Source organism: Stegodyphus dumicola, chromosome 5, assembly GCF_044657685.1.
Source record: "Stegodyphus dumicola isolate Sdum_Otavi_A_Nest chromosome 5, ASM4465768v1".
NCBI lineage: Eukaryota > Metazoa > Arthropoda > Arachnida > Araneae > Eresidae > Stegodyphus > Stegodyphus dumicola.
In genome coordinates, this window is record NC_140772.1 from 94380160 (window position 1) to 94392971 (window position 12812).

The window sequence follows — 12812 nt, forward strand, 5'->3', positions numbered from 1 at the left end:
AAGATTTTCGCCAACCCGTGAACGCAGTTCTTAAAGTCCCTAGTTAAGGATAAATGTGCTTCATCTATCTATAATTTTCGCAGTGACCACCTGCTATCTTCATCATATCTTATGAGGAGAAAATTCGCAATCTGTAGCTCATCTTCGGGTTGCAGCATCTGGATTCGCTGAAATCGATAAGAAAACATCCGTAGAACATAGAAGCTTGAGGACTGTGTTTTTCGTACATCGAAACTTGTACTTCACGTAGTATGCAAAGGACCTGCAGTAATCGTGTTAGGGAATTCCTCAACAACTTTCAACAAGAACACATGGAGTTATGTAACGTGCGTCAATATGCATCCTCTCTGTATTGTGACTGGTTCTTTACAATGCGCGTTTCTGCAAATGTTTTACGCCGTCAATTATCTTCAAACGAGTATCGTTCCAACATCATTTATGGTGTTGTGCTGATGAAATCGTGTCGAAAAAAAGTGGATGTTGCCATTCGAAACTTTCACTTTAACCGTGATCTTGAAAGCTGTATTTGTTTTAAATCATCACAATCTCGAGCGCATGCTTTCAAATAATAATATCTGAAATTTCATTTCGATTTGTCGAGCGGATAGGCCGCTAGGGGTTCACAGATCGGGAAAGTTTCTTTATGAAACCCTGAACGTGAATTAGCAAATTTTATAAGAAGTTCGTCCTGCCACGTACGTTGTAGTTCTTTCGTAAACTAATTATCGGGGAAATAACACGATAAATCTGGAATGCTGTCGTGAAATGCTTTCGAAAACCATCCTGGTATATTTAATATCTTTTGGTCCACCAAGTTCGTAGAGCAACTGAGATCCACGATTTCCTAGATAACTCTTTGCCTCTAATTCGCGAATCTTGTAGCCATGTCGCTGAGGAAAATCGCTAGGTATAAAGTTTTATCCTTGGTTAGTTCTGACCTACAGCTCTCTTAGACGGGACAATGTCGCCATTAACCTTGCATAACATATTACCTGTTGCCCTTTTCCACCTTGTGGAACTGACCACCAAAATTGTAAGAAAGATCAATCTTCAGCCTGCAAAAGCCAAGCTCAGACAAGAGCGCATGGTTTCGCAGCAGTCAGAGGCGAAACTACGAAGAAATAACTGGGATATCATATTCGCTGGGATATTGGATTCGCGGAACTACCGCGCCTAGGACCCATCGAGGATATATTTTCAATTTAATGCCATTATCTCCATTTAGGTTTCTGCAAGTTTTTGAAGTTATTTAGAATATGCAACATAAAATTCTATTTAAAAAATTAAGAAGATTAAAATTAAGAAGTAATAATCTTTTCAAAGCAATTACAGCAGCATCTGATAGTAATGAATTAAACTTGGAATGAGAAACGGAACATAGCACTGTTTTCTGTTAGCTTTTTAAATAACATCTTCTATAATAATCTACCCCATGTTCGAGTAGTCCATTGTTAATATCCTTATGTGACTGCTCATGCAGTTTTCCCTCTACACTATATTATTTCATAAGCAAGAGTTAAATTTAATATACATGATATAGATTTCGCAAGTTGTGCTATTTCACACAGTTTTTTGTTTTGCTCCAGCCACTCTTTTGCTTGCACAAATTACCGATAATCCAGTCACATATACGAGTATTTCTAAAAACATTAATAGAACAGTAATAAAAATTCTGCATACACCTTTACAGAATGAAGAAAGTTCAAGAATCAAAGTATTGTAGCATGTTAGATCGCAAAAAATGATGAAATAAGGAACATGAGAGCAACTATATGCCTACAAACTAATATTACCAAGTTAATTATTAACTACTCTTTAGTAAATGCACATTTTGATTTCAAAATCGATTATCAGAAAATAAACTTATTACAGACACTCCAACTAAAAATAAAGCAAAACTTCAATCCGATTAAATCTTTTCTCTATATTTTATTCCTTGAGAAACAACATACGCCTTGAAAACATTTGTTTAAAAAATTTTACCATGTTTAGACGAAAAAAAGCGATTACGTTTTATTACTTTTCTTGGTCGATGCAGAATTAAAAAAAAGCAAAATACGCAACTTAATTAAAAATAAGTACCTTCTTAAAATTGCCATTTTTCTACTAACTGTAAATGAACTTTTTATATTATATTTAGTAATATTAAAGAGCATCAGAACAAGGAAAAGTAATTTTTTTGCATGGAAACAAATGTCCAACTATTGAAACTATTCTTGCAGAGGTGGCCTCTGCTCGTTACTTATAATAATGATAGGAAGTCATTGCCTACAGTTTCTCGTCATTACTCGCGAACGGTATAATTTAAGAAGATACTAAATTTCATATCGATTAATTTTAGTAAGAGATAAAAAATACATTTTATTCCTCTTTTGCTTTCGTACAACATAATTTAATAGTGCTTAAAGACACTTTTTTTTTTTAATTTAGTCATTTTCCTTTTCCCCTCCATTTATAAAAAATTTTATTCCTTTTTAAAAGCACCTTTTTGAAATTCCTTTATAACATTTCTGATAATTACTAATTATCTGTAACATTTTCTGAACAAAGTTATATATATTTATTTCTAGCAGAAATAGTACTTCATATAGAAGCCATTGGAAACAAATTTCATTTTAATTATTTATTGAAAACGGTCTTATATTTAATGAAGAGTAGTTCTTAATTATTATTGTTACTGCAAGCTGGAGATCACTCATTTGTTACGCAGGGCGGGTCAGGTATTGAATAGAAAATAAAGCCAATGATTTACATGTACTTAATAACGCTACGCACGTATATATCAACATGATTCTATGGAACCTGTTCCTTTAGATGCACAGTGCTTGTAAATAAATGCGTTTAATTATTTATTTAAAATATGTGTCATAATTTAATTATTGTGAGGAGTCTAATACGTATTTAAACCTGTTGCTGTATATTAAAAGGGTTAAATGCAAATTCAACTTTGTTGCTGAATATTAATTCTAATTCATATTTAACCCTGTTGTTGAAACATTTAGTACACAAAATAGTTATGCAAAAGTATAACAGTTTGAATACAATACTGTTTCTTTATTGCTGAGGGCCAACCAATAATTTAGAGGTTATGAAACACCGACACTTTCCAGGATCCAATCTCCATGGTTGAAATCCCCAGCTGAAGAAATTTTCTGTTATTCATCGTATGTGTAATGCAAATAGGAGGCAATTTTCCCTTAATAAAGTCCCAACTGAAAGCATCCTACCTCATACATAGTTTCTGTAATTATTTTCCTCTGCCGCTGTGTTTATTTTACTTCACTGAAAATATGCTTAGTATTGAACAAATAATTTAATTATTTTATAATTTGCTTCGTTATTTCAAAACTAAATTACACGAAGCACTTCAGCAGAATGAGTCAGAAGGCATTTCTCTACAAGCAACCGTTCCTATAGATTATCGCAATAAATAGTTTATACGAAATGGTTACTTTAATAACGACATCTTTAAGTTCTAATAAATAAAGTTCTGTTGTTTAATTAATTATATTCACTAATATAGATATGTAATTGTAATTTTCGTAGGTAATTATTTTTCCAATTATGTAATTATAAATATCTGTCACAATTGCAATTACACTAACTATAATTATAGAAATCTAATTAAATTAAATTCATAATTACACTGCAAATGTATGCTTCGTAAATGAATTATTTAATTTGAATTTCATTTCTTTTGTAATTATATTATAGCGATTTTTTGACAGATGGCTACATTGCACTTTCACAGTATTCCATCCCAAGCAATGTATATTCTCTGTGACAAATGTCGAAAGAGAGGAAGGAATGCTAACATATTTCAAAGCAAAACGTGCTTATCGAAGCCAAAACTACAAATAAACATAACAAACCCCTTCATCAAAATAAATGCCTAAAGTACTGTCAAACGCATACATAAACGCACTGAAATAATTAATATTTAAAGCTTTATGGAAAACACGTTTGTAATGCTCATAGCTTTCTGTGTAAATATTTACTTCAAATATTACTCTGCAAATCGTACGAAACATTTACACATAATATGTAAACATAAATTCTAACCTCACATAGAAGAACAATACTCGCTTCCGTTGAGTTAATTACAAATGAATAATATACTGAGAATTGCAACTCATTACGCGAAACTAATTAATTCTGTTGAATGGAATCCTGTAACCGTGATCTATCATGTCCTCTTGTATTCAATCATTGCATCTCAATAAGTTTAGTTACGCGAAAGCTAAATGTAATTCCTAACTGTGGTGATTTAATGAAGGAATTATGGAGCATAAATCAACTAAAGTTGATAAACATGTCACTTTGGAATAAATACAGAGACATACGAGCATGCTTTGATTGCAGACTTGTCAGATTTTAGCAGGAATGAAGAAAAATTATTCTGATCCATAAAGATTTCACTACTTAGAGCAAAACATTTTATCAAATTTCTTTGGAAGGATATCATACCCATTGCTTCTTACAATAAATAACAGAAGAATAATAGTAAAAAATTCACAACAATTTACTTAATAGTAATAAAATTTCGCCAAACTTTGCGTTGAAGCAACAAATTTATTTTTAATGATAATGTGGCATGAAAACGTTCGGATCACTTAAATCAAAGGTAACTAGGCAGGTGTTTTCATATTCAGTAAGTTAATGAGTTAGTTATTAAGTGTTCTAGCAGTTTTTCGAGGTAATGATCTTTAGCTGACTGCAAAAAAGACATCAACCACGTGAAGGTAATTGAAACTTTGCATGAAAGCTGAGCGAAAGTTGGGTAGCTTTTAAGAAGAATGAATTTATGAGCTGGAAATTATCGAATAAAAATTCAGCGAAGAACAACCGTTAATCACAACACTTTATTAAGTAATGATATATATATATATATATATAATTAACTCTCAGATAAAATGAATATTGAGAAAGTGTTTAAATGGATATAAAATGTGGATATATTGACCCAATACAGATAGATTAAATGGATATGCAACGTGCATAGACAAAAAGTTTACCTTCTTCATTCTTAAGACCAGATTTCCAAAGCAATTTTAAGACAAAATAACACGCCGAATAAATACTAATTCAGAAGACAAACAACAAAAATCAGCGTTATATTTACAAAATTTCCACAGGACTAGTTTCGATGGTTTTACCGAACCACCATCCTCAGCTGCAAAACCGCAAATGAACAAGATAGGAAAGAATGATTAGATAAGATAAGAAAGCCTGGACAAGAATAAGCAAGTGGCGCCATCTGTTGGTGAAACCAGAACTAAAACATAATTTCTTTAAAGGCCGAAGGCAAATTTGGATTGGAATTACGATCGTTAACTAGAACAGAAAGATTTTTATGAATGTGAAATGCCTCTAGAAAATCCAGTTCTCCAATGGAAGATGTGTTTTGAATAATTATTCTCACTAGGGAAAAATGAATGCGAAAATTAGTGTTTTCAGAGTTTTTAATTAATATCGCGGCAGATTAAAGTCGTATAAAGATGAGAATAGTCGAAATGGCATACCGCGAATTTTTGGAATTGGGAATAATGTATTTAATGTTTGGCAATGCTACTTTTATGTCATCGTAAAACTTTGAATTTTTTTATTAACAAACTCTAGGATTTGAAAGCGAACAGTGGCAACAACTTTTTAAATAAAGTAGAATTTCATCTCCTGTTTGCGAGCCTGTTGCCACTCGGAAAACTGAGGGCGAAAATTAACGTCTTTCCGAGTTTTTAATTAATATCTCTGATTTTAGCTACTTTTTTTGGAAAAACGTGGACGTCGACCTTTCCCGGGACACAGAAAAGAATTGTAAAGTTTGGTGACGATAGCTATAGTAGTGACTGAGTTATTAGCGAACAAACAAACACAAAGACTTTCATCCTTTATATATATAGATATAGATTAAATGGACCGTGTGTGTAGCTTTCAAAGCATTCCTTCAGTTTCCATGTATCCGCACATCTAGCCTGTTTTGTTTACTAGAATGATATCATTCAGCTCCTTTTCATACGCCTTCATTAAACTCGCTCATTATGTCTATTGCACATTTGCACCTAAACACATAACTATATTAGTATATTCTTTCACTGTTTCCTTCCTATAACCATGATAGTTATAGGGAAATCATGACACCAAAAGCTCTGATCCTGTTGATCCAACTAAGTAGTTAAAAAAATATTTAAGCAAAATTCCGATATTAGCATTTTATTCTCATGTTTTTGAGCACGCGGTTATCATTCATGTTTGGAAATGTGATCCAGACCAATTAATGAGAGATAGATGGTGTTAAACACAGCCAAATTCAGATTATGTTGTTAAAACGTGAAATGTTACACACATGATAATAATTTTCAACAACGCTTACTAAAAGTTAAGTATGGGGAACTTGAAGTGTAAACCCTTTGCGGTTGTAGGTTTATTCTCAATGATCAAATCTTTTTTCATTTCTAATCATATACATGTTTTCAGCCACAACAGTAAAGAACCATACTTATATTATAATAAGTCGATAAGCTTCACGAATTTGCATATTATGTATTACTATTCGCTCATTCAACGAAAATAAATACTGACGAGCATAATACCTATGTATAGACTTAATGTGACAGCAAAGAGTAAAATGTGTATGTACGTTTTTGAGCTAGTTATTGTGGGTTTTCTTTTGTTGCCCTCATTTTTCTTACGTTTTGAAAATAACGTATTCAATTGTATTTGCAAGATAATTTGTCTGGATTAAATTTTAAGCCTATGGTCTGAAACTTTGATGAGCATAGTATCTTGCTATATAAAGGATTCTAAAATTTTACTACACAAAGATGTGCTATCGTTATCTTAACACTCTTATACAATTATTTTCATATACAGCATGCATATAAAATAATTTCAAATATATAAGTTTACTTCTGAAATGAATGCATTCGCATAACAACAATCGTAAATAAAATGTATGAATCAAATTCAATATCTATACAACAGCAACACGCATCAGGTCACATTTGAAATATTTGCCTATTTATACTTGATAAACATTTCATGATGATGCAAAATATTATAAAAAAATTCTTACCTTCTTCTTCAGTAGTAACTGTCACAGGATTACTAGCTTCACTTTCTCCCAACGCGTTTACAGCCGATATTCGAAAAGAGTACTTTGTATTTGGAACTAAACCATTAATAGACCACGTTGTTTCTGATGGAGGTATGGTAATTGGCTTCATATCAGTGTCTTGACTTTTTGCTGAAATAGTAATTACTTCTGAAACAAAGGTTGTACATAAATTATTTAATCAAACTTTTTCTATAATTGTTGTTGGAGAGAAGTTATAACAATTTTCGGCTGTTAAAAATTCTGATTCAGTTTTCCTTTTGGAGGGGCTTTCTTAAGTACGTAAATTTCTTTTAAATTATTGTGTAGTTTTTCAAATATATAGCATTTTATTTAGCGTAAATAAAAACAGTAAACAATTTTCATTAAGACGCCGATATTCGAAGGCTTTGGTAATGCATAAAAAGCCCTATTTTTTGGCATGTACAACTTTTTACTTAGATACATGAATAATATAAAATAAATCAAAATCTGATTTAGCAGCCAAAGCAAAAAATAAATATAATAATATATTGATTATTATATTTTTTCACGGACCTAAAAATAAAAATAAACCGATTTTTTCAAGATAATTCTGTGCTAAAAGAAGCCAGAACAAGATTTAAATGATTTGTTGTCAATAAAGCAAAGATTTTAACCAATTCTTAAATTTACCTGTTGAAAAAAAATTATTCTACATTAAATACACTAAATTCTACATTAAATATGAAACAAGGGGCATCACTGTTTTATTAATCACAGAAATATTTAAGTTATTCAATAAATAAATATCTTATGTTTCATTCAATGACAACATTTGACAGAGTGAGTAAATGGTAATTTAACATCGTAACTTAACATTACGTTCTTAAAATTTTGGAAACACTCTTTCTAATTAATGTTATAAAAGGGAATATATTTTTGATGGCAAAATTCAATTGCAAACCTCCATTGCCTATGAGAACTTTTGGTCATTAGTGGCATCAGGATATGATAGTTACTTTAGATCAATTATATGTTACTAATGTACAGTAAATTAAGTAAATTTTCGAAATTGAATTGTTGCACATCCATGCTGGCGGCGACTTTAAGTCATCATTGACCTTCGGTTTGAAGTCACTGAGCATAAGCCAAAAGTTACTAGTTGTTGCAGGTCAATTAAGTTAGATAATTTTTTAATGAAATTAATTCAAAGTACAATAATTACATTCACGGTTATTGGTCACTGATAGATTGACCGTACACTGTCTGTGTGTGTGATTATGGCAAAGCCATGAGGGCTATCTGCCTAAGGGGATGGCTTTCTAAGGGAAACTGGCTCGTATACATGTTACACATGAGGAAAATCACGAAAACGCCCATGCGGTCAGCCCGTTCGCGGGATTCGAAACTCGGACCGAACTACCACTGTTCAGCGACTTTACCGCTCGGCCGCTGGTGGGCACAAATTCACTATCTGTCAGTCCATAAGTCATCACAGCAAGGGGAAGCAATAATTAAAATAATTTGAGGAAAAATGAAACTAACCGATACTTTACCCAACAAACATTTATTCATTTGTGCATGGCTTCATATTTGTCAAAGGTGGGCTTTAGTTAGTCACTGCTGACCGTTTGTTACCGGTATTCAATATATAAGGTCAGAGATATGAGGAAGTGCAGTAAATTTGCATAAGTTTCAGAGAAGCTCCGCTGAAAACATTTCTAACATCAAAATAAAATGTCAAACGAAAACAATATATATTGTCGATGAAATATTAAAATTCTGTTTGTTATGTTCAACCGTATATTATTTCATTTATAGTTAAAGGAAACAAATAAAATTTAGCACACAAGTATACAGCAGTTCGAAAAAAGAATTATTTTTAATTTTATTTAACTATTATAAAATAATAAAGTGAACTTTTATTATTTCAGGGAAAATGGAATTTGTTTGTTTCACATGGCTAAAAGCTGAATCACATTTTCAGGTCTTTTGAAAAAGTGTCAAATTGTGCACAGGAATTTAAATAGATCACCATTTTATTTAATAGCCTTTACTTGTTGACATGTAGCAATTTAAATTTTAAACTTGTACTCATTTATTCTCTCGTTAACGCATTCCTTTCGAAATATTTAAACTTCTTACATGTAGTGCAAATATTAGACATGTAAAGCAAGTTATTTACTCAACAACCCGCCCAGTCGTAGACCGTAGTAGGTCTACGACTGGGATTATTGGAATTGGATTATTGGAAGATAACTAAGCAGAAATTTTTAATCTACGAGTAAATGCAATAACTGATTAAATTTCTGATCCAGAAATACATTCATAATTCGTGCTCTCAAGCCAGTACCTACTTTTAATTATATCGTCCTTCATGTAGCAAATTATTTTCCTAGGTACATCATTTCTACCTTTTTTAAAACCTTCGCCTAAGGTTATTTATTATTTATAAAGCGTTTTGAGGGTCTACAAGCGTTCAGGTAATAACATTAAACTTTCTTGTATTTAAGGGAACATTTTAACGCGTAGTGAAGTTTCCTGCATTTGATAAGCAAGCTAGCGCTATAGCGTTTAATGAATTTTTTTAACCCATTCAAAGAAAGATTCCGTATAGTACAGCTAAAGTTCAAAGACAAACGCGATTTTTTTTTTTTTTTTGCTTTGCTTCAAATACTCCAGTTGTGTTTTTTGCTAGTTCTGTGCTAGCGAATTTCGAAATGTTCGTAAATTACATCTGTACTGACAGCATGAGCCTAGGTACTGACCAGAATCTACTTCCGTTGGATGAAACTGCAACTCGGCTGCTGGCTATAATTAAATGAAAATCGGAAATAAGATATAAAGCAAAATAAAAAAAAGCACATATGGCAAAAAATAGCTTATTTTATCTTTCAATTTACCTACATTTATATTTTAAAATTCAATATAGTACTTACAAACAGTCAATCAATCCTTACTTTTATGTAATGTCGTATTTTAGAGGATATGACTTTCGATATTTGTACGCCTAAGGTATTAAGACTGAAGAGTTGCGAATTATTTTTGATAAGTTATCGAAGTTTTGTTCGTTCATTTTCAACTCTTTTAATCTAGAAACAATGGATAAATAAAGTTTATTGCATTTTAAATCTGTTCTTGTGTAAGTAAATTAGATAGATAAGACATTTCTGATTCCAACAATTACTTTAATAATAATTAAAACACAGCTTCAATAATAGTTTACATATTAGAGACACAAATTCATAATTATTTCAGCTAATATTGATTCAAATTAGAAGCAATTTTACCTTCTTTATTCTCATCTTCTTCATATGTCAAAAGATAGTTTAGCAATCTACTGTTTCCGCTATATGGAGGTGACCAAGACAGATCCACTGATCGGCTTGTACTTCCTGTCACTCGCATTTCTTGGGGAATATCTGGTTTCTCTGGAATCAAATATTTATGATACGAATGATTACGATTAAACACGTAGCAGTAATTTATGCACATGATAATAATATAAGCAGAGAGAGGGAAAATAATGTACATTTTAAGACAGGGAAAGTATTAAATTTATGTAGAGAAGGAAAAATTAAACAAAATATTTTAGTTTTACTTCTTAGTTTAATATTCCTGAAATAATTTGACTCGGATTTCTAATTTTCTGAAAGTTTTAATTAACATAGAAGCAATAAATATAAGATAAGTTGCAAAGGTAGAATTCCAAATTATGAAACTTTAAAAAAAAACTAATTATGAATTTAAACTAATTATGAATATTTGGTAATTAATTAATTAAATTCATACATATGAGGATATAAATTATTATATTAATTTAACTCTTTTAAGGTTTTAATGGAAACATCAGAAGCTAGTGCGTTTGCCCGACAACCCTTTTTGGAGGAACTATAATAAGGACATTTCTAAGAATCTTAAAACTCAAACTGACTTTATACAGGCTGCTCAGAGAGAATCTGATGCTTTGGAATTGAGCCGAAATTATCTAATTTTACCTTCTTCCCATTGTCCCTTAGACATTTTGAATTTGAATGTAAATCTTGATCTTATTCAAAGAGTTGTTAAAAATAAAATAAGCGATTCATAATTAAAATCTACTGCAATGGAAACTATTGAGATTCGCTATCCTCAAAATGAGTGGTTGCATGTCTACACTGAAGACTCTATGTTAGAGATAACGCACAGCGCTGCAGCAGGTATCCATAACGAGCTTTTCAGTTTCTCCTTACCAATAGGCCCTCTTAATACTGACTTAATCGAAGCTATTGCTGTGGCTATTCAACAACTGTCGATTCATCGTAGCAACTCTTTTCTAAAGGCGGTCATAGTGTCAAATTCCAAAAGTGCACTTCAAGCTCTTCTAAATAATCAACGTAGTATCCAAAGAATCTTAGACTGTAAGCCTTTGCTTAAAGCAGTGGCACACAGAATTTCGTTCCAATGAATTCCAGACGACTGTAGAATTATAGAAAATTAAAAATGCTGGTACATTGGCTAAGAAAGTAACTTTCATAATGCAAGGCATTAATCAACCGCTTTCATTTCATATGACTAAATTGTTTGTCAGCCTGACTGTTAAGAAATTTCTTAAGAAGGATATGATTCAACGTGCTATGGGTAAGAGGTGGAGGATTTTGGGAAAAGAAAACACTTTCATTCCCAGTTTTCCAGGAAAGATAGCTTTATTTAGACAGCTGACTGGACATGACTGTTCGCGGGACCACCTCTGCAGAATTGGAGCGGCGGATTCCCCAAACTGTATTTTGTGTGACTCCAATCAGCCTATCATTTTTGAACATTTAAATAATTGTATTGCACTTCTTCGGTATAAGAACATTGTTAAAAAAGTACTGGAGAGCCCGTGAACTGATGGCTTAAGCGCTAATGTTTGATATTTGTAAAATAAGTAACTAATATTCATTAAATAAATTTCGTTCATTTCTGAACAATTTGCTAATCCCGCGAAAGAAACTTTTGATATAAGATCCTTTTTATTATCTTTATAAATATTGATAATAATGCAAGTTGAGTGCTTTAAACATTTCGCTCCCATATACATCGTAAAAGAATGGAACATGCATTTTAGCTCTGAACAAGAATTCTTTACTTAAACTGTGTTTTTGAAATTTAGTATAGTTTACATATTATATTATTGTACAGAAGAGAAGTAAATCGAAATAATAGAGGGAGGAATATTTTTGAATAACTGCCGCTACGAAGTTCCCCTTATCACGAAAGACTGAACGCAGCGTTTAAGCTTACATGTTTTATGAATACATGAAAATCCAGGAAGCTAATTTGTGATTTTTATTTGGGACACAATCAGCTAAATTTGAGACAATTTTAAATGACCTTCGGTTTTTATTTACACTGCTCTGTGAACAAATGACATTTTCCAAATGCATCGTACTTGATTTATGAAAAGATAAAACACATCTTGTTGACTTAACCGCCAAAACTACAAAGAATGTTTCTTTTCTCATGAAAATAATAATAAATATTAAATTAAGCATTTATGACATAAATTTATATTGAAAATAAAAAAAATGCTCTTACCTGTGGAAAAAGCGAGTGTTGCGTTCGCGCAACGTCAGCGGAATAAGACTACGGATGTTTAGTGATTAGGATTGTACTCGTGTGATGTTTCTTTTGAGTGTAGCGCAGGATTACTTTTTAGCTGTATATCGTTTTATAAATCTAAATATCACTTTACTTTAATTAATTTAATATTAAAATA

At 31.6% G+C, this 12812-nt stretch overlaps 1 protein-coding gene across 1 annotated transcript in view; it reads right to left on the reverse strand.

Annotated features, from left to right (window-relative positions):
• LOC118183143 (cell adhesion molecule Dscam1-like) overlaps positions 1–12812 on the reverse strand; it is a 610771-nt gene that overhangs the window by 44618 nt on the left and 553341 nt on the right. The window contains exons 15-16 of the mRNA XM_085816874.1: positions 10363–10503; positions 7073–7243 (exon numbers count right to left, since the gene is read on the reverse strand). Of these exons, the coding sequence (XP_085673000.1) occupies positions 7073–7243; positions 10363–10503 (312 nt within the window). The remainder of the gene's footprint in view (positions 1–7072; positions 7244–10362; positions 10504–12812) is intronic.